The following is a 22,452-nucleotide window of genomic DNA, read 5'->3' on the forward strand; positions in this document are numbered from 1 at the left end:
AACTGGGAGGAAACAGCCCTTCCTGGAGTGTACAGGGCCTTTTCCCCCTTGTTAGCACCAGTAGTGTTTAGAGGAACGAGTGTCAGGGCACTTGGCTTGTGGTCCCTACTCTGACGTTATGGATCCATTATAGGATGTTTCACGAAACCCTTCTCTTTGTGGCTTCTGTTCCCTCATCTGTAAGGAGAGGGGCTGGTTCAGTATCAGCCATACTCAACCAGGGTTAAAAACACACATGGCTGCTTCCCTACTGGAGGCCTGGGCTGTATGTTCTTTGGAACAGACTCACATCCCTAGTTGAGAATTGCTGTTGTGGGTGACCCTCTAGTTGTGGGGCCCCAGGTTCCTGGCAGGCTCACATGTTTGTGAATTCTGTGGAGAGGGCCAGCTGAGCTGTGTGCTCTGTGTTGCGAAGTCTGCTTGGAGTGGGACGGGGGTAGCACCCTAGCAGGCCCTTCGGGTCCATTGCCAAATCTGGGCCATGCATCTCATCTCTACAGGGGGTCCCCAAGGCCTCGGCTCCCAAGCATCCAGATGTGGCTCTCAGGCAGCCTTCATCCCTCCCCACTCCACACCAGCCACACAGTGAAGTACCTTCATCAGTATTGAGGAAGACATGAATGAAGGTTCCTTTCGTGGCCTCCCATCCTCTGTGGGACAAAGTCCCAGCTGTTTTAGAGTTGGCCCTGGCTCCATTTCTTCCTGTTCTCTCACCTCTAAATTGTGCGTAAGGAAAGCCCACACTGGGTGTGTCTCTGGATCCTGTACCTGGTTCATTCTGCCTCCTTGATTTGGAATGGCGCCCCTCTTCTGACGTCCCCCCGTGAAGTCGTGTTCCCCTCTGCCACTGCACCTATCACATCTCTGTGTCTCCTCGGGGGCTGGGGTGAGGGGCTGACGGCACTGTAGCTGCATCCATCTTTCCTTGCAGCAGCTGCATGTAGCAGGAATCCCATCCGTGTGTGGATGAATGACTCTGAGGGACCAAGTGGAAGGCTCATCTCAAGGATAAGCGATTGTGGGGTATGGGGCAGATACTAGGTTGTTTTAGATATTTATTCAAGGTGGAGAGACAGGCTTGGGCACGTAAGAATAGAAGTGGCCTGCTGAGGGATGCTGGAGGGCATGGCTCTGCAGCCGGGGGATAAGACTTGCTTTCCTGGATTTACTGAAGAGGCAGGCAGGGTGTCATGGGAGAAAAAGTATTAGTGGAAACTGCCATGTGAGAGGCCGCCTGGCCCAGAGGTGGATGGTGCTTGCTCCCAGGGCTCATTGTTGGGGTTTGAGTCCTGGTTCTGCCATGTTCTAGCAGCAGCTTTTCCAAGCCTCAGTTTGCTTAGATGAGAAATTGCTCTTACCTCGCCACGGATGTGTCAGAAGGGCTCTCCCAGGCTCTGCTCACTTGTTTGAGGGGCCAGCAGGTGGTTTGGGAAAGGCTTTCCCTGAAGCGAAGGTGGAGAGTCACTGTAGATCCCTGCAGGCATCCAGCCCATGCTGGGAGATGCCACCCATTCCCCACTGCAGAGATGGAAGGAAAATGAGGGAGGTGCAGCAGGCTGCCTAGAAGATTACAGTAAGGAGTGCCTGGATTCTAGAGGTGCCAGTAGATGCATTGAGGGGGAAAAAGAGTGCTCTGCAGTCAGAAAGTTCAGAAAACCCAGAGTTGAAGGTGAGCACCTTTCTTTCCTGCAGAACATTTCAGAGCCTTTAGTGCTTGATGTTCCCTTTGAGTCTCTAAGGACAAGCAGAGGAAGTCTTCCTAAGATCATTTCACCTTAGCTTTATTATGTTTTCATTTTCTTTCAGAGGTAGGAAGGGAGATTTCGGGAGCATGAGAGGTGCTGACCTAGAGAATGATAAAATCCACTCGTCACATCCCCCTGGCGGGGGAGAGTGCTGCTTCTCTGTCTCTAAATGCACATCCATGAAGTTTAGACTTCACTACCACAGGCATATATTCCCCCCTCCTCTTCAGTTCTTCCTGTGCAGGCTTGTCACAGTTTGGCTTCATTTGGAGGCTGGCACCAGACCCTCAGGCTCTGCGTTGTGTGTCTTTTGACCTCTAATGAGGGAGAGAGACGTGGTGTTTCCCACAGATAGTGAGTAGTGAGCCACCTGGAATACTTGTTCTGTTGGTTGTTAATGGTCGTTTCATGAAAAGGATTTTGTGGTCGTGTAAGTTTAGCAAATGCCAAAGCAAGCTGAGTGAAAGGTGTTGTTATCGTCTCTCCTAAGCCGCTTTCCTTTGCTGACCTGCTGAGGGAGTCTGCAAGAGGCGGTGGAGGAGATGCCCCTTCCTGAACTTGCCTGCGTCCAGAACCCTTTCCGTGGAACACCTCCCAAAGCCAGCATTCGAAGGATGATGCTTTGGGAGTCTGGCGTCTGGCAACCTGCGTCTGCTACTTTCTGGGCATGCACATCTGGCACATCTTCCTTGGCCAGGTAGTGCTGGAAGAAGACACAGGGCTGGATGACAACCCCTGATGCCAGGCAGGGGCCACGCTAGCTATCCTCAGCTTTATCAGCAACACCCTTGTCTCCAGGAGTCCCAGCCCTCAGCCGTTTCCTAAATGATGGGAAGTAATTAAACAGTTCATGCCTATCCCCACATTTCAGAAATCACACAGAGCCCAATGGTAGTTGGTGCTTGGCTCTGAGACTTCAGTCATACTGTGTAAGTTTCTGCTGGTTTGAAGGATGGCTGGAGACTGAGTAAAGTAGCAGGAAGGCTGATTCCACTGGGAACTCCCCCAGACCTTCCATCTGATTCCACCGTGAATGCCATGACACCTTTGTATTGTTGTTTTAATTATACTTTGGTATAATTGTTGATTCACATGCAGTTGTAAAAAAAAAAAATATGGAGAGATCCCTCACGTACCCTTAAACCCAGTTTCTCCCAATGGTGACATCTTGTACAACTTTTCATAACCAGAATATTGACATCGATGCAGTCAGGATACAGAATATTTGTGTCATCGCAAGGATCTCTCCCCTTTATGGCCACAGTCATTTACTTTTTGCCCTCACACCCTTGGTTGTCTTTTTTTTTTTTTCTTTTTGAGACAGTCTTGCTCTGTCATCCAGGCTAGAGTGCAGTGGTGTCACCTTGGCTCACTGTAACCTCAGTCTTTCAGGTTTATGCGATTCTTCTGCCCCAGCCACCCAAATACCTGGGATTACAGGTATGCGTCACCACACTGGCTAATTCTTGTATTTTTTTTTTTTTTTTTTTTTTAGTAGAGATGGGGTTTCACCCTGTTGGCAAGGCTGGTCTCAAACTCCTGACCTCAAGTGATCTGCCTGCCTCGGCCTCCCAAAGTGCTGGGATTACAGGCTTGACCCACCATGCCCAGCCCCACTGGTTGACTTCTAATGTGTTCTCCAAATTTGTATTCATAGAGTTTTATATAATGGAATAATAAAGTATGGATAACCTTTTGGGATTGGCTTTTTTCAGTCAGCATAATTACCTGGAGGTTCGTCTAGGTTATTGTATGTGTCGTTTCATTCCTTTTTAATCACAGAGTTGTATTCCATAATATAGATGTGCTGTACTTTAACCATTCACCCGATGAAGGACATCTAGAATGTTTCCAGTTTGGGGCTATTTTTAAAAAACACTGCTATGAACATTTGTGTTTGGTTTTTTTTGTGTGTGTGTGAACATAAATTTTCACTTCTCTGGGATAAATGCCCAGGAGTGCAATTGACAGGTCATATGGGAGTTGCCTGTTTAGTTGTTTTAAGAAACTGTCAGACTCTTCCAGAATGGCTGTACCATTTGACATTTCTACCGGCAATGTATAGGCAATTCCGTTTCTCCACATTATGGCCAGCATTTGGTGGGGTTTTTTGTTTTTTTTTTTAATTTTTTTGAGACAGAGTCTCACTCTTGCTCAGGCTGGAGTACAGTGGCGCGATTTCTGCTCACTGCAACCTCTGCCTCCTGGGTTCAAGTGATTCTCATGCCTCAGCCTCCCCAGAAGCTGGGATTACAGGCTTGTGCCACCACGCCTGGCTAATTTTTGTGTGTTTAGTAGAGACGGGGTTTCGCCATGTTGGTCAGGCTGGTCTTGAACTCCTGACCTCAAATGATCCACCCGCCTCGGCCTCCCAAAGTACGGGATTACAGGTGTGAGCTACCGCGCCTGGCTGTGGTGTTGTATTTTTTTAATTTCAGCCATTCTGATAGGTGTGTAGTGATACCTCATTATGGTTTTCATTTGTATTTCCATGATGACCAATGATGTTAAGCATCTTGTAGATTCTTTTTGGTAAAATGTCCATTCAAGCCTTTTGCCCATTTTCTGATTGGATTTTTTGGTTGTTTTTTGTTGTTGTTTTGCTCTTGAGTTTTGTGAGATGTTTATATAGTCTGGATATATATTCTGGATACTAGTTCTTTGTTATATATGTGATTTGTAAATACTTTCTCTCAATCTGTAGCTTGTCTTTTCATCTTAGCAGAGTCTTTCACTGAACAAACATTTTTAATTTTGATAAAGCCTATTATGTGTTAAGTTTTCATTTTATGGATTGTGCTTTTAGCGTCGGGTCTAAGAATTTTACCTAACTCTAGATCCCAAAGATTTTCTCCTGTGTTTTCTCTTGGAAGATCTGTAGTTTTATGTTTTGCATGTAAGTTCATGATGACATTTTTAAAAGCCTGAAATAAGGAAGAAACTTGAAGTTTGTGGTTCCACGAAAGAAACAGCAAGAATTGCTTCTCATAGGACCCCAGCGTGGACAAGGCAAGGGGTGAGATGGTTCTGGGGTACAGAGAAGGGGTGCTGCAGACAATGCCACTTTGGTGTTGTAACAGATCATTTTTGGGGTGGGTGAAGAAGGGCTGCGTTAAAGGGCCAACTCCTTAATCCCACCCATACCCATCCTTAACCCTCCCAGAGTACCGTCAGGTCATATGCTGAAGGCTTGAGAAATTGCATGGTAAGAGATATTCTAAATCATATGATCGGGAGATCAAAGTCTTTCAGATGGGGCAGGAAGCAGGCCTGGTTTTATTTTTAAAGGCACATCAGTGGCAGCACTCCCCAGAGGAGGAGAGGATCTTGTCTTAGAGGCTGCAGCCAAGTGCTGAAACAGCTTCCTCCTTTGCCTGGAACTGCAGAGCTGTCAGGAAGCTGGCATGTGAATCTCAGGGAATGTGCCAGTGGCCAGTAGAGGTGAGGGGCCCATGTGTGACCTCAGAGGGAGCTTTAGCGCTGCAGCACCCACAGTCCCCTCTCTGTCCTCGTAGCCACAGGCTGTCTGGTCTGGCTTACTGTGCCACTGTCACTCGAGAGAGCGGCACAGCCTGGAGTCAGAGGATACCTATGCTTGCATCCTGGTTAGCTGGGTGACTTCAGACTAGGGTCTTAACCTCTCTGATTCTGGAGTAGGTGGTGCCTTCTCTGGTGTGGTGGTAAGCAATGAGTGAACAAGTTTCTTCTGTTCCCTGGAGAGTGCTCAGTTCTGTGCCATTATACTTACTGCCTGAGGAAATAAGGGCCACTCTCACCCACCTATTTAGGATGGGGACATGGCCACTGACCACTCCAGTCATCCTAAATATAAATAGAGGTGGTCTGGCTGGGCCCTCCGGCAATGGTGTGTTGACATGCTGTGGGCTGAGGGAAGCCTATGTGTGGGTGTGGAGGTGTGTGGGCCCCTGCCAGGACTGGGGATGAACAGTGGCTTGTGACAGGACATTCCCCTTCTTGTTCCCTCTGTATCTGCAGAGTCAGGTCCTGCCTCTGCTCCAGTCACATGGTGTGGCCCCATCGTAGGGTTATCCCTGTCCCTGGTGGATGCCGAGAAGAGGTGGGAGGTCTGGGGTGCTATCAAGAGAAGCTGTCTTCCTCAGGTTTCTTCTGCCCACTTCCCTTGTGAGGCAGTTCCACATCCTGACTAGAAGTGTGGGATATGGATTCCTGTTCTGGGCTCCAGTCCCAGCTGCACTGCTTCCTGCCGTGTAACCTTCAGCAAGTGAGTTGACCTTTCCATGCCTTAGCATCCCCATCTGTAAAATGGGGACAGTAATAATGGCCACCTCTGGGGTTGTCATGAAGATTAAATGAGGGAAGATGTTAAGAGCGAAGCCAGCGCCTAGCTACTGGTAAGCACTAACAAAATGTTAGATTTGTTCCCACTGTTCCTGCCATTATGGCCACTCCTGCCACCCCTTCTACTGGAAAGAAAATGCAGTGTGCCTCCTCCATAACTGAGCATCAAGGGCAAGCTCCCTGGACATCCATGGCCCTGTGCAGCATTGGAACCACTTCCCTGGAGGCCACAGAAGCACCAGGGCTCCATTCCAGCTCCAGCTACAAAGGCCCTTTGAAGTTTGCACCACCTGGAGCAGGATTTTGTGCCATTAGAGTGTCGGGGGCAGGGGGTTCAGGAGGAGGTTCTGCATGGAAGACCCTCCTTTGTGCCTGGTGGACTGGTGGTGGAACTGCTCAGGCCACCTTGGGCTGTACCAACCCTACGCAGCTCTCCACCACACTTCTTAGTCTGCTCTGCGCTTAAGGATTAGGTCCCAAAGTTCAGTGTCTACGTTTTCATTAACTGCTTTGTAAATATAAATTTAATGTCACATAATTGACAGGCAGTATGGAAAATGGGGTGGGGATTCCATTATCATCGTACTGTGAGAACAACATAACTGTATTCACTACCTTTTTTTCTACGTGTATCTTCTAGAGAGGGACAGTCATGTGCGTTGGTGGGCTGTGTGCCCTGCTTTTGGTTTAGCATAGTGGCATGGGCAGTCTCCAGGCACGTGAGTGCTGCAGACTGCTTTGCCCAAGGCTGAGATGGAAGGGTGGCTGTGAGAAGGAGGTTCATTTTGCTCCCTTTGGGAATTTGGCATGAGGTCAGCATGTTTCTCATCAGTGGTTCCATGTTTTCAGGGCCTAGTTGATGAGGTCAGAGGAACAGAGACCATGGTAGCTCTCATGTCAGAGCTCATTGGTCTTGTACTCCTGGATGACCCCCTCTCCCAGTTGCTGACCAGTCCCTATGGAACTTGGGCAGAGGAAGTCCTTGTTGTGTGAAGTGCAGTATCTCCGTCGTTTCACACCCCTGGGCTCGGGACTTCCCACCTCACCCTAGTTGGCAAAGCCTTCTTTGGAGGAAAACTGTGCATGGCAGCCTCTTGACACCCTCCAATGTGGGTGGTGCGGGCGCTCCTTGCTTAAAGTTTCTGGGGTTAGTCCCTGGCCTTAAGGGGCACTCTAATCACCTCATTCTTGATCGTTGCCATCTCACCTTTTCTGCTTTTCTTGGCCAGAAACAGTTACTCAGCCCCTGGAGTCTGGGTGAATCCACGTCTCTCTTTCTGTGTCCTGGTTTTCTTTCCTCCTTCCCTCGAGGGGCAGAGCTGAACAGGCAGGGACACATGTGCCCTGACAATTGTAATGAAGTACATTTCGCCTTGTTCTCAAAGGGAAATCAGAGGGGTTCAGTTCAGCTGTGCCGTACCCAGGCTCCACGGTTGTGCCGGGGTTGGTGGCTCCACATGACACAGCTTGATAGCCCGGTGCTCTGCCAACTTTCAGGCTGGGGCCTGTGCTCTACGAGGGCTGAGATCTTGTGGCGGGGTCTCGGTGTGGTGGAGGGAACACCATCAGTGTGCTGGGGTGTAGGGTAGCAGGTCACCAGGGAAAGGAAAACAAAGGCGGAAGAAAATAGGGATGTATTGACACATTTAGGGGAAAACAAAGCCCTGAGAGATAATCAAGTGGCTTTGTTGGCCCTGAGCAAAAGCGATAAATACGTTTGGCTCTTCTGAACCAGAGGTGCCCATATGTGGTTGGGAATTCTGGTGGAAGTGGCTCATTGTTCATCTCTGGCCCAACTTGGGCCTGGTTTTTCATCTCTTGGCCCAACCTGGTACTGCTTTGCCATGCCCAGATGCCAAGACAGCTGACCTCTGTGTGGACGTGGAACTAACTCCTCAAGCCCCTTAGAAGTCCCTGCCCATGTTAGGATGGCATAGCCTTTCTCCCTGGGGAATGTGATCCAAATGTGGCTTGTACAGCTTCCTCGGGTCAGCAGTGTCCACGTGGAACTCCTAGGGGAGGCGTGCAGATGGGGACCTCAGGCAGGGCCGAGTTGCAGCTAGAAGTGAGTGAGGGAGAGATTGTTGGCCAGCCTTGGACAAGCATAATTGTCTCAACATTGCAAGCCTGGTGAGCCAGTGAGGGCCTGTGTTTGGGGTTCAGTTGAATGTGGGAAATGCGTAAGTAACCCCCACCCCATGCTATTTGAAAATCCATCATATTCGACATTTGCTTTTAAATTGGTCTGTCAGCTTCCCTACCTTTTTTAAAAAAGTTAACTCCACGTTGTGTCTTAAATTTTTTTCTTTTTAAAAGTTTTTAATTGGATGGTTGGTCCTGCCTCAGTGTTTTATTTATTTATTTTTTTCCTGAGTAATGTTCTTTGGTTCAGGTTTGTTGTGGTGAATGTAAGATATTGAACTAAAGTTGTAATTTGTTTATTTATTCAACAAATATTGATTGAGTACCTTTTAAGTTCTAAGCGTTATTCTGGGGGCTAAGGCTATAGCAGTCAGTACGATAGACTAAAAAATCCTAGCTGGTGTGCAGTTTACATTCTACCCAGTCAAGACTGCAGGACTACTCAATACTTTAGGAGGTTTTGTTTTGTTTTGTTTTTAATTAATGGACTTTTATAGCAGTTGTAAGTTTACAGAAAAATCGAGTGGAAAGTATGGAGAGTTCCCATATGCCCCCCCATCTATTCTCTCTCCCCCTCACACACACACACACACACACACACACACACCCTGTTTCCCCTATTGTTAATATCTTGCATCAGTGTGGTACATTTGTTATAATTGATGAGTCAATATCGATCCGTTATTACTAAAGTTTATAGTTTACATTAGAGTTCAGTCTTGGTTCTGACAAATGTATAATCACATGTGCCCGCCATTACAGCGTCATACAGAATAGCTTCACTGATCTAAAAATCCCCTGTGCCGAACCTGCTCATTTCTCTCTCCCCAGCCTCTGGCAGTTAAATATTTTTACTGTCTCCATGGTTTTGCCTTTCTCAGAATGTCATACATTTCGAATCATGCAATTGGTAGTTTTTTCAGGTGGGCATCTTTTACTCAACAATGTGTATTTCCTTAGGAGTTTTGCTGTTGTTGTTTATTTGTGCATCTTAAATGCAGAACATTCTGATAGTTTGGATTGGATCCTGGTGATCTGCAGTCATTCATGAGTTGGGTCACTCTAGACTTCACAGAACAGTGGTGACCGGCTGTTGATCGTACCTGGATTTCTTCGTTTCAGGGATCTGGGGCTTTCCATTCAATGGGTGTAAGCTGATGGGTGGGAGAACCAAATGGGGTCTGCTGTAGCAAGGTCCCTGGGGTTAGGTAGTCTCAGGGGGCTGGGACATTGGGTCGTCTTTGCGAGGAGTTAATGGAGACTGTTTGTTGAAGACCCAAAGGAGAGGGTGACCCTAAAGGAAGTGAATGGGTTGGGAGGTTGGTTGACACAGCCCAGTCCTGCCTTTGGAGAGGTTGACCCTGCCTGGCGGAGGCTGTTTATCCCGCCCCTGGGCTGCTCTTGTTTTTTATCCAGTCTCCACCTGAATAAACAGATCTGGAACGTCATCTGCAGCCAGGCTGAGAATCTGCCAAAATTCCCCAGGGAACTGGTGATTCACCAGCAGCAGGGGAAGAGAGGGAACAAGCAAGAGAGAGAGACCTGCTTATTCTGATTCTCATTTCCTGTCCAGCAAATAACCCAGGCTGGGCTGTTTCTTACGAGACAGCAGTTCTTTGAGTAAATGATCAATTTCTGCAACAGAACAAATGATTTTGGTTTTAATTTTTAAGAAGATGGATGTAAAGCAGGCTAGAGGGAAATGGTTTCAACTGTCATTCTGAGAAGAGAGACTTTTATTCAAGTTGGCTTAGGAAAGCTCTTCTGTACTCACTTGTTCTTGAAAAATATCTCATCTTTATTTTCAAGTTGTATATGGGCATTGGTCCTGGCACAAGTGCATTATCGTAAGCTGTGGACTTTAGCATCGTTATTTCTTGCCATTTTGAGACTTAGAATTATTCTTTTTTGTTCGTTTGTTTGTTTTTGGTGATCATTAGGCCCTCACTTATTTTAAAAAATCCTGCTGGACACCTGAACAAGATTAGATTGGGCTTGGCCATGTTCCGGTGGCCCCAGGCTGTGTTCCTAATGTGTTTTTGGGGGAGGGGTCAGAAAGGGGACCTATGAGGGCAGTGGCAACTGAGAATGTGGTCAAATGAAGCAGCATGAAACGGGGCACTTGGAGCTAATGGTTTTCAGATTCGTTTCAACCTTGGGGGACTTGGTTTAAAAGAAAACTATCAGTGTCTACTAAGGCCAGACATATGCAAGCTCAATGACCTGAGTAGCAATTCCATGCCTGGACATTGCACGCCTGCCAAAAATGCCTGCAGACATGCACCAGAAAGCACTTGCAGAAGACAAGTCCATGTTCATAGTTGTGATTTTTGCAGTAGTCTGAATTGGAAATAACTCAGTGTCCGTCAGCAATAGAAAGAAAAAATAAATTGCTGTATGTTCTGTCAATAGAGATATCATACACTGATGGAAAAGAATTAACTACTGCTAATGCAGCAACCCAGATGGATCTCATAAACAATGTTGAGTGGAAGTAGCCAAATAAAAAAGGGTATGTACGGAACAGTTTTGTGTCTGTACATTACAGAAATAGGCAGAATTAATTGTGGGTGGTAGAAATTAGAGGTTTCTTTTGGGAGGAATAACAACCGGGAAACAGGAGGAGGGAGGCTTCTGGGTGCAGAAATTTTTCTCTACATTTTGTAAAAATCCTTTATATTTCAATAAAAATGTTTACAAACAAAACAACTGCCAGCATTTGACCATATGGCCTGTCTGATAGTGCTGCAATTTTTTTTTTAAATTTTTTTTAAGAGATGAGGGTCTCACTGAATTGCCCAGGCTGGTCTTGAACTCCTGGCCTCAAGCAGTCCTTCTCCTGTTGTCTCCCAAAGTGTTGGGATTACAGGCCTGAGTCACTGTGCCCAGCCTGTATCTTCTGACAAGGAGAAATCATCACCTTCATGTGTGTTTCTGAAATGGTTAATGTTTTTTGGCATTTGCAGTCATAAAGTACATCTTAGGTAGGCATCAGGGCTGGTGTGCCCTGTACTAAGTTTCATCTTCCGTCAATAATATGAGGGTCTCAGATAGTCTCACATTGTGTGGATTCCAGGTGTGATGTGTTGTTAAGCTACACTGTAGCCTCACAAGGCGTATGTGAATCTGTGCACGCCTTCATTCATTTTGATTATTTTGAGTGCCTGCTGTGTGTGGGCGGTGACCCTGAGTGTGGTACAGAGCCTTGGTAAGAATTCCACTGCAGCACCATGATGGGCAGAGTGCTGCAGGGTGTGGAGTTTGATGAAATCTGTCTGCCAGGATCACTTTGTTGGGGTAATGGGGGCCGGGGGTGTTAGATTTTTTTTTTTTCCCAGTCCAGGGCTAGATTATGTGAAACTTATTTTCTAGCCGGAGGTTCAGGAGAAGCAAAGAGCTATAATGTCGATTTTGCTTATTTATTAAGTAAGACGTGTTAAGATTTGATCTTGAAGTAAAACTGTGGTAGATTTGCCATTTTGGGTGAGAGTCCACACTCAAGTAGTTGACTGTGGACTTTGTGAATCACCATAATTGTCTGGAAGAGTGGAAGGGCACAGCTTCTTAGATCTTAGGGATGGGGAGCTGGCCAGCTTCAGTATGTTTCAGACTAATTGGCGGAACTAAAATGAGGAAGGACATACAGTGTGGATTTCTGTCTTCTGTAAGGTAATCCTGTTTGCCCATCTATCTTCACTGGCTCCAGTAAGGAACCTGGCTGATCTCTTGAGGAACATAACAGTGGTAGAGACTTATGTTCCATTTCACTTTCTGAAGAGGTAGAAAAGACATTGGCAGAAAAGACTGTGATTAGTGATGTCTGACATGGGCCCTGGAGGGACAACGGGAAAGTTTTCTCTCTGCAGTTAAGAGGTATTTCCTTATTTTGCAGGTGGTTAAACGAGATAGAGAAAGAGTGATTTATACATGGTTCCAAAATTGCATAAAAGCAAGAATTAGAGGCTGGGTCTCTGTCCCCCAAGAAACACAAACTGGTTGCCATAGTGTGGCACTGTAGTGTGCCATAGGTCAGCACACTACAGACAGTCGTCCCAATCCTGGCCCACTGCTTGTTTTTTTGTAAATAAAGTTTTATTGGAACATAACCACACTCATTTATTTACATACTGTCTGGCTGCTTTTACATTATAACAGCAGAACTGAGTGGTCATGACAGAAACAGTATGACCCACAAAGCCTAAAAATTTACCATCTGGCCCAATGTAGAGTAAGTTTGCTGACCCCTGGTGTAGAAAATAGGTGCATAATTTCAGGGGTCAGAAATTACCCACTTGACCTACCTTGTCCCAACTGCCTTTGATCTCCTTGCCCTTTCTTCCTGGCTGTTATCTGTGACATGAGATCTTTTCCACCACTAACGGGAATACCTTGTAAACCAGGCTTTCACAGAACTGTAGTGGAACAATCACTTATGAGGCAAAGTTTTAAATGTTGGTTTCAAATGCCTCCATCTGTTTCACTGTCTAATTTAACATCAGCTCTGAAAATGTAGCCAAGTGGGGAGAGCTTATCTTGCCTGCCTTCCGCCTTTGAAGACTGATTTTATTTTTGAAGCCTTTAACAGGTGTTGGTTTAATAGACTTCTGCTGTATTAAGTTCTCCTCGCTCCAGAGGGCAGCCCAAGGGGTAAACTGACACTGTGGATGGAGGCGAATGCCACGTGACCTGGCCACCACACACTTCCCCCGGTCCCTGTAAGTGCAGAATCACTGGTTTTGTCTGGTTGCAGAGAAAGGCTGCGCTGTTCCTTTGATGAGGCCAATAAGAACTATTCCTAGCACAACAATAAGAACTATTCCTAGCACAGCACTGTCCTCTTGCCTTGCACCATCCTCACCCTTTTTTGTAAACTTAAGTGGATCCCTTTGCAGCTTACCTTCCCTAATAGTAAAGATACTCGTTCCTCCCTTGATGGCAGATCTGTCAAGATCTCAAAGAAACTGCCCTGTTCTTTCCATCCAGAACATTCAAAGTAAAAACTTGAGCTGTATCTGCCTTATTTGCTGAGATTTGGTGACATGAAGTCCTGTGCACATTTGCTCCTCATGCAGGACTCTGGGAAGCTTGTATCAGAGCTGGGCCACCTGGCCGAGGCCAAGCTACATAGACCAGTCTGAGTTGACCGGGAATTGGCCAGCTAACGTTCAGATTTAGCCAAGCTTTGGAAGTTTGTGGGTGGAATCTGGGCCAGTGCCCTTAAAATTCTGCCAGGAGAGCCTCTCGGATGGCCTAGATAGGGTCATGCTTCCCTGGGCTTGCATCCCGGCTGCTCTTGCTTCCCAGCTGTGTGACCTTGGGCAAGCTCCAGCAGACCTCTGAGCCTCAATTTCTTCAATTGCCTAAGTATAGATGCTTCTCAACTGACGATGGAGTTATGTCCAGATAAACCCATCCTAAGTTGAAAATATCGTTAAGCAAAACATGCATTTGATACCCCTAACCTCCTGAATACCACAACCTAGTGTCTACCTTAAATGTGCTCAGAACACTCCTGTTAGCCCACAGTTGGGCAGAATCATCTAACACAAAGCCCGTTTTATAATAAAGTGTTGAATATCTCATGTAATTTATTGAATACTGAGTGGAAAACAGAACGGTTGTATGGGTACTTGAAGTACAATTTCTATTGAATGTGTATAGCTTTTACACCATTGTGAAGTCAAAAAATCGTTAAGCCGAACCGTCGTAAGTCAGGGGCTGCCTATAGAGATAATAGTACCTACCTTGTTAGACTGCTGTGTGATGGCATTGATGCTTTGCCCAGGATCTGTTATATACATAATAGGTGTTCATTAATTGGTCAGCTGTTCAGAGGCAATAAAAAGAGGTATGGATTTTCTTGGGAACTGTGCAGTTAGTTATGTTAAAGGAGTGAGCACATGGTCAGTTAGTTATGTTAAATGGTGACCACTTGGGTTTGCATGTGGCATTGAAAACATGGATAGTTTCCTGAAGGTGTAATGCCTGGTTGAGCGAGGGCAGCAGACGTGTTTCTGTGGCATCAACTCTCAGGCAGGAGGTGGGAAGGCTTCCCTGAAGGGGTTTGAATGCCAGCTGTTTACTCTAACCTTCATGGAGGGGAGACCTAGAGAGGATATCTTCGACCAGCAGGCTACCTCTGGAGTGGTGGGGTTGGTGGGGTTTGGTGGGCTTGGGTCAGGGATGTGGCCTCAGTTCCACTTGCTGTGGGAGTGGCGGTGGGGGAGTGTCATCCAGATGCTGGGGAATCTATCAGATCTCTAGCCACCCTGAATCCTGCAGAAGTTGCAGTCTGGGATTTGCTTTGAAGCGTGTGGTCTTCCCAGTGGCTGGGTTTGACACTCTCCAGCTGGAGCAGGCTTCTTTTATGCTGGAAGTTAAGAGTGAGAGCTCTGAGTCAGCCCTTCGTTCCTGAGAGGGGAGCCAGAGCTGCTTGTTTGCATTGAAATATGTCAGAAGAGTAGACAAGAACCAGTCATTAATTTTATTCTTTTTTCCAGAGCACCTCCTACAGACTAGATCCTTAGCCTGGCTCTCTTGACACAAACATGACTACTAAAAACAAGAACTCATTTTATTGGGCAGTTGTTACATGTCAGGTCGTATCAGCCCATGGGGTATGTGAACTTCACACATCACTTTTCAGAGGGGCCTTTTCTGAGTCTCACACCTGTGAGTGGGATAGCTGGGATTTGAACCTGGGCAGGGAGACACTCAAAGCATATTGTTCCACAGTGCTGTGCCGTGCTCCAGAGCAGGAAGAACTCCACATGTGCCTTGGAGGCCATGGACGGGACTTACTTGGGAGACACAAGAATCATCATTTGAGATTTAGACAGAGGAGTGCTGTGAACTGAGTTGCATTTTGTTTTAATTTTTTTTTTTTTTTTGAGATGGAGTTTCGCTCTTGTTGCCCAGGCTGGAGTGCAGTGGTGTGATCTTGGCTCACTACAACCTCTGCTTCCCGGGTTCAAGCAATTCTCCCACCTCAGCCTCCTGAGTAGCTGGGATTACAGGCATGTGCCACCACCCCCGGCTAATCTTTTGTTTTTAGTAGAGACAGGGTTGCTCCATGTTGGTCAGGCTGGTCTCAACCTCCTGACCGCAGGTGATCTGCCCACCTCAGCTTCCTAAAGTGCTGGGATTACAGGCGTGAGCCACCGTGCCTGGCCTTGTTTTAATTTTAAATTGTGGTAAAATACACATAACATAAAATTTACCATCTGAAGTGTTTTTTTAAAATGTAGAGTTCAGTGGTGTTAAATGCATTTATGTTGTGCAACCAGTCTCCAGAACTTTTTTCCATCTTGCAAAACTAAAACCTCATACCCATTTGATACGGTTTGGCTGTGTCTCTACCCAGATCTCATCTTGAATTGTAACCCCCACAATTCCCATGTGTCATGGGAGGGACCCAGTGGGAGGTGATTGAATTATGAGGGCGAGTCCTTCTTGTGCTGTTCTCATAATAGTGAATGAGTCTGGCGAGATCTGATGGTTTTAAAAACTGGAGTTTCCCTACACAAACTCTCTTTTTGCCCGCTGCCATCCGTGTAAGATGTGATTTGTTCCTCCTCGCTTTCCACCATGATTGTGAGGCCTCTCCAGCCATGTGGAACTGTGAGTCCAGTTAAATCTCTTTCTTTTATGAATTGCCCAGTCTTTCTGTCTTTATCAGCAGCGTGAAAATGAACTAATACGGTAAATTGGTACCAGTAGAGTGGGGCATTGCTGAAAACATACCTGAAAATGTGGAAGTGACTGTGGAACTGGATAACAGGCAGAGGTTGGAGCACTTTGGAGGGCTCAGAAGGCAGGAAAATGTGGGAAAGTCTGGAACTTCCTAGAGACTTGTCGAATGGCTTTGACAAGAATGCTGATAGTGATATGAACAATAATGTCCAGGCTGAGGTGGTCTCAGATGGAAATGAGGAATTGTTGGGAACTAGAGCAAAGGTGACTCTTGTTATGCTTTAGCAAAGAGACTGGCAGCATTTTGCCCCTGCCCTGGAGATTTGTGGAACTTTGAACTTGAGAGAGATGATTTAGGGTATCTGATGGAAGAAATTTCTAAGCAGTAAAGCATTAAAGATGTGACTTGGGTGCTGTTAAAGGCATTCAGTTTCAAAAGGGAAACAGAACATAAAAGTTTGGAAAATGTGCAGCCTGACAATGCAATAGAAAAGAAAATCCAATTTTCTGAGGAGAAATTCAAGGTGGCTGCAGAAATTTGCGTAAGTAATGAGGAGCTGAATGTTAATCACCAAGACAATGGGGAATATGTCTCCAGGGCATGTCAGAGATGTTTGCAGCATCCCCTCCCATCACAGGCCTGGAGGCCTAGGAGGAAAAAGTAGTTTCATGGGGCAGGCCCAGGGTCCCTGTGTTGTGTGCAGCCTAGGAACATGGTGTCCTGTGTTCCAGCTGTGGCTGAAAGGGGCAACATAGAGCACAGACCATGGCTTCAGAGGGTGGAAGCCCCAAGTCTTGGTGGCTTCCATGTGGTGCTGAGCCTGCAGGTGTGCAGAAGTCAAGAATTGAGGTTTGGGAACCTCCGCCTAGATTTCAGAGCATGTATGGAAATGCCTGTATGCCCAGGTAGAAGTTTGCTGCAGGGGCAGGGCCCTCACAAAGAACCTCTGCTAGGGCAGTGTGGAAGGGAAATGTGGCATGGCCCTCATGAAGAATCTCTGCTAGGGCGGTGTGGGATCCCCCACACAGAGTCCCTACTGGCGCACTGCCTAGGGAAGCTGTGAGAAGAGGGGCACTGTCCTCCAGACCCCAAAATGGTAGATCCACTGACAGCTTGCACCGGGCACCTGGAAAAGCCGCAGACACTCGATGCCAGCCCATGAAAGCAGCTGGGAGGGAGGCTGTAGCCTGCAAAGCCATAGGGGTGGAGCTTCCCCAAGACCATGGGAACCCATGTCTTGCATCAGCATGATCTGGATGTGAGACATGACTGCCCCACTGGATTTTGGACTTGCATGGAGCCTGTAGCCCCTTTGTTTTGGTCAATTTCTCCCAGTTGGAATGGCTATATTTACCCAATACTGGTACCCCCATTGTATCATGAAGTAACTAGCTTGCTTTTGATTTTACAGGTTCATAGGCAGAGGGACTTGCCTTGTCTCAGATGAGACTTTAGACTGTGGACTTCTGAGTTAATGCTGAAATGAGTTAAGACTTTGGGGGACTGTTGGGAAGGCATGATCGGTTTTGAAATGTGTGGATGTGAGTTTTGGGAGGGGCCAGGGGCAGAATGATATGGTTTGGCTGTGCCCCCACCCAAATCTCATCTTGAATTGACTCCCACAATTCTTATGTGTCATGGGAAGGACCCAGTTGGAGGTGATTGAGTTATGGGGGCAGGTTTTTCCCGCACTGTTCTCATGATAGTGAATGAGTCTCATAATATCTGATGGTTTTAAAAACAGGAGTTTCCCTGCACAAGCTCTTTTTTTTGCCTGCTGCCATCCATGTAAGACATACTTGCTCCTCTTTGCCTTCTGCCATGATTGTGAGGCCTCCCCAGCCACGTGGAACTGTGAGTCCAGTTAAACCTCTTTCATTCATAAATTGCCCAATCTCAGGTATGTCTTTATCAGCAGCATGAAAATGGACTAATACACTGTTAAACAACAGGTCTTCCTTCTGTGGTCTCCCCAGTCCCTGGAAACCAACATTCTACTTTCTGTTTCAGTCAATCTGACTACTCTAGCTACTCACATAAGTGGAATCATACAGCATTTGTCTTTTTGTGACAGGCATCTTTCACTTCGCATCATGTCCTCAGTGCTCATCCATTCAGTAGCATGTGTTAGAATTTCTTTTCTTTTTAAGGCTGAGTAATATCTCATTGCATGTGTATACAACATTGATGGACATTTGGGCTGTTCCACCTTTGGCTGCGGTGAGTAATGCTTCTATGAACAGGAGGGTACACATGTCTCTTTGAGGTCTGCTTTCAGTTCTTTTGATACGCAGAAGTGGAATTGTGGGATCATATGGTGCGCCTCTGTTTAATTTTTTGAGGACTCTCCATACTGTCGTCTTCTGCAGGTGCACCACCGTTTTACATTTGTACCACTGGCATACAGGGTTTCACTTTCTCCACATCCTCACCCACACTTGTTATTTTCTGTTTTTTGTTTGTTTGTTTGTTTTAATAGTAGCCATCCTAGTGGGTGTGAGGTGACTTCTCGTTGTGGTTGTGATTTACGTTTCCCTAATGAATGGTGATGTTGATCATCTTCTCATGTGCTTGTTGGCCATTTGTGTGTTTTCTTTGGAACAATGTCTATTCAGTTCTTGGCTCATTTTAAAAATCAGGTTGGTTGTTTTGTTGTTGTTGTTGAGTTGTAGAGGTTCTTTATATCTGGATATTAGCCCCTTGTCAGAAATGTGATTTGCAAATATTTTCTTCTATTCCGTGGGATGTCTGAAGTGACTTATTTTTAACAGGTCTCTCTGGCTGCTGGGTTGGCAATAGACTGTAAGTGGGCAAGGATGGAAGGTCTAGTCAGTAGCTCATGAGCGTGGTTATCTTCCATTTCCAAGCTAGAACATTTTGAATCATTATTGATGCCCCCAGTTGTCATCTCCAGCCCCCACCAGGGCAGGTGTCTCAAGGTAGGATGCTGAGGTTGGGAGGAGACAGGCGGGGAGAGGCCAGCAGCTTGGATCAGAGGGTGGAGCTGGTAGGGTGGGCAGGACCTAATCAGAGGGTCTCTTGTGCTTGTCTCTGTGTTGCCGCCTTCTCTCTCCTGGCCCACTGTGGCATCCATTCCCAACTTGTTAGCTTGGCCTGAGAGGCATTTGCTGTTGTGGTCGTGCCCACCCTACCAGCTCTGCAATCTGATCCAAGCTTCTGGCCTCCCCCGACCTGTCTCCTCCCGGCCTCAGCATCCTACCCTCAGACACTCATCCTGGCACCTGGCACCCTTGCTCTTCTCACAGACCCTGCCGCTGTGGCCCTCACCCCCACACACCCTCGTCTCCCATCTCCATGGCTGCCTCTTCTGCCAAATGGGGAACTTTCCCAGCGGGTGAAAGAGACTTGTCTTCTGCACAGGGTCCTTTATGCAGAGTGGGGCCTGGATTGTGTTTGATTCAGTGAATGAAAAGACTGACAAGAAAGAAGCAAAAGGTAGCAGACTACAAAGACTGAGGGGACGGGGGAGGAGGTCGGGGAGAGGACAGAACTGGCGTGGGAGAGATGTTGGGCCTGCAGCTGTCCCACGGCTTCGCAATGTAAGGCCTCACCCCCTCTTTGTGCCCTTCTGGGCCGGTGGCGCCTGTCCCTTCTGCCCAGCGCAGACCCTTTTTCTGGCTCCCTGATAACCATATTCACAGTTCCCGGATAAGACTCAGCTCTGCCGCCTTTATTTCTTGTTCTTTTTCTTCCCGTACTTTACATAATAAAGGTTTTCTTCTGTTTTTTCCTTTGGAGCCAGAAAACTGAAGAGACTATCTTTAGTAAAGAACTTAATAGAGAACTCAAAGGAAGTGGCTTTGGGGGCCGGGGAGGAGAGGAAGGGAAAGGGTCCTTTCATGCCAGGGAGGTTCTGTGTGCAGAGTTGCACCCTTGGAAATGGACTTTCGAGTTCAGGGCCTGGGAGACGCATGAAAAAAACAAAGGAGTCCACGAGAAGCCCCAGAGCTTCTGGGAAAGAGGTCCTTGTTTATGCCTGTTGGAACTGATTCGGTCAAGTGTTTGTTTAAAGGAGATGCCACTTGGTAAGCGACGCCTGGCTTACTTGTGTTGCGTTCAAGAATGCTTTGATTGGCCGGAGATGCTGACACTGTTTATTCAGAACTGGCTCAAGTGCGAGTGCCTGGAACCTAGAGGCCCAGCGCCACCACCCAGCAGATTCCTAAGTGTCTAATATTGGAGTGAGGGCTGCAGTGGTTTGACTCTGCCAGGCGGCGCCAAACCCACAGCGGGGCAGTTAGCTACCTCTAGCCTTGGCTAGCGTTCGTCTTTCTCTTGACTTATAACTGTTGCTTGTTTATATAGTGGGTTTGACAGAAAGTAAATTAAAGGTGCACACAGGCCAGCTGCAGTGGCTCACGCCTATAATCCCAACATTTTGGGAGGCCAAGGCGGGTGGATCATGAGGTCAGGAGATAGAGACCATCCTGGCCAACACAGTGAAACCGCGTCTCTAGTAAAAAAAATTTAAAAATTAGCTGGGTGTGGTGGCGCATGCCTGTAATCCCAGTTATCTGGGAGGCTGAGGCAGAAGAATCGCTTGAACCCGGGAGGTGGAGGTTGCAGTGAGCCAAGATGGCGCCACTGCACTCCAGCTTGGCGACAGAACGAGACTGTCTCAAAAACAAAAAAATAAACAAAACTAAAAAATACACAAGTTACAGTGGAACATTCCTGTCTTGGGAGGTGGTGACCACTAAACATTTACCTTCACATTTGCCACATGCTTTATGTGGTTTTAGGCCGGATCGTCCCTATCGCTGAAGTGATGGGTTGTGGCCCCATCTTCCAAATGAGAAAACCGAGGCACAATGCTTAAGATTAATGGTAGAGTCAGGAGGTTCAGGGAACTCGATTTCAATTAGACCCAGCAGTGAGCTCTTCTTTGCCATTTTAGATTGTCAGGATTTTGTTGTAAACCGGTTTTTTTTTTTTTTTTCTTTTTTCTTTTGGTTTAAATCCTCTGTGTCTGGTATATGGTAGGTGTTGGTAAAATGTGAGGTGTGTAATGATGTGTTAAGCTGGGTTAAAGTGAACTCTGGGCTGTGGTGCCTATGGCTCTTGTAAGTTGTGAGGCTGGACTAGGTCTGAAGATGATGGGTGAGAGTCGGACTGGAGCTGTCTGGCTGCACAGGACAGGGCACATCCTTTATGGTGAGTGCATCCGTGGATTCTAGTCAGGTCATGCTCGTCTCACATGGTCTTCAGTGTCACTGCTGTGTTGCTGCCCTTGGAGAGGGAAGCCTAGGGATAGAACTTTGATAAACTTGTCCCAGATTGAAAATCCAGTATTCTCCTAGCATCTGGCCAGCAGGTAATAACTTGATGGGAAAAGAAACAGATCTCATTTTTAAGAGTGTCACTGCATTGTAGTTATATTGGTGGGGGATGGGGGGCAGGAATACTAGTTTCTTGTAGTTACTTTGCGAAAAGAGATGCTCAAGTCACCTCCCTTGTTGTGTTTCAGGCAGCACAATAAGATTCGCAGCGTGGAGGGGAGCCAGCTGAGGGCCTACCTTTCCCTACAAGTGTTAGATCTGAGTTTGAACAACATCACGGAAGTGCGGAACACCTGCTTTCCACACGGACCGCCTATAAAGGAGCTGTAAGTGCCTCTGTTCTGCCTCCTGTGGCTGGCGCTCTGTGTGCAGCCAGCTAACAGCTTCACCGGCACCCAGTTCTGGACGCAGGAGGGATGCTTTCTTCCCTTCTCAGCCATGGCTGGGCTGAGTCAGTGGGGATGGTGCAGACCTTCCCTGAGCAGGACAGGGGCGGGCCCCGTGCATAGAGCACGTCCAGATCCTGCAGCATTATCCTGACATTACAGACAGACAAAGGACAGAGGCAGGAAGAGGTTACTTAGCCTGCCCAGGGGACTCAACACTCCAAGACGAGAGTCTAGGACTCAAGAACAGATCGATCTTGACCACAAAGCCTGCTTTCTTTCCCATTTCCTTGGCTGCCTCTCAGAAATGCTTCCAGAGAAGATTCAGGGAGGATGGTTAGAGGATTCACGTTGGAAGCCTGTTCGACAAGGCTTAGCTTATCAGTGCTTATCTTTCTAGTGTCATGCACTGTGAAACAAGTCATTGGGTTTGTTTGGGGGAGGGCAGTTACTCTATTCTGTGGGTTTTCAGCACCTTTTAGGTTTGTCTGTTTCTCTTTTACCCATATTAATATCCCATCTCCCACACAATGGATGGTAGACAGGAAGGAAAAAAAGTTAAAACCTACTTAATCAACTACTTGTTGGTAGGAAAAGTGTTACTCTGGGAAAGAAACTGCAACCCCAAGCTAAAGAGACGTTTTCCAGTTCCAGGTGAGTTTTCATTCCGTGTGTCATTGCTGTTCCAGAGTTAACTTTGGAACTCATTTGCAAGGCTAGTTTAGGGGTCGTTGTGACCCATCTTTTCAGGGAGGGTGAGGTTTGGCACATGGATTTTCCAAGTAAAGACCGCAAGGAGAAGAGTGATTTCTTTCTTAGCCTGCATTAGGGCGCCAGAGTTGGGACCAGGAGGCCTTGGCTTTTGT

The 22,452-nt window shown here is 47.0% G+C and overlaps 1 protein-coding gene across 3 annotated transcripts in view; it reads left to right on the top strand.

The window, feature by feature from the left end:
• LRIG1 (leucine rich repeats and immunoglobulin like domains 1) overlaps nucleotides 1-22,452 on the top strand; it is a 123,000-nt gene that overhangs the window by 63,390 nt on the left and 37,158 nt on the right. For all 3 annotated transcript variants that reach the window (XM_063630779.1, XM_055260370.2, XM_055260371.2), the window contains one exon: nucleotides 21,389-21,526. In XM_063630779.1, coding sequence (XP_063486849.1) covers nucleotides 21,389-21,526 — 138 coding nt within the window. The remainder of the gene's footprint in view (nucleotides 1-21,388; nucleotides 21,527-22,452) is intronic.

The sequence above is a fragment of the Symphalangus syndactylus genome, chromosome 21 (genome assembly GCF_028878055.3).
Source record: "Symphalangus syndactylus isolate Jambi chromosome 21, NHGRI_mSymSyn1-v2.1_pri, whole genome shotgun sequence".
Classification (NCBI taxonomy): Eukaryota; Metazoa; Chordata; class Mammalia; order Primates; family Hylobatidae; genus Symphalangus; species Symphalangus syndactylus.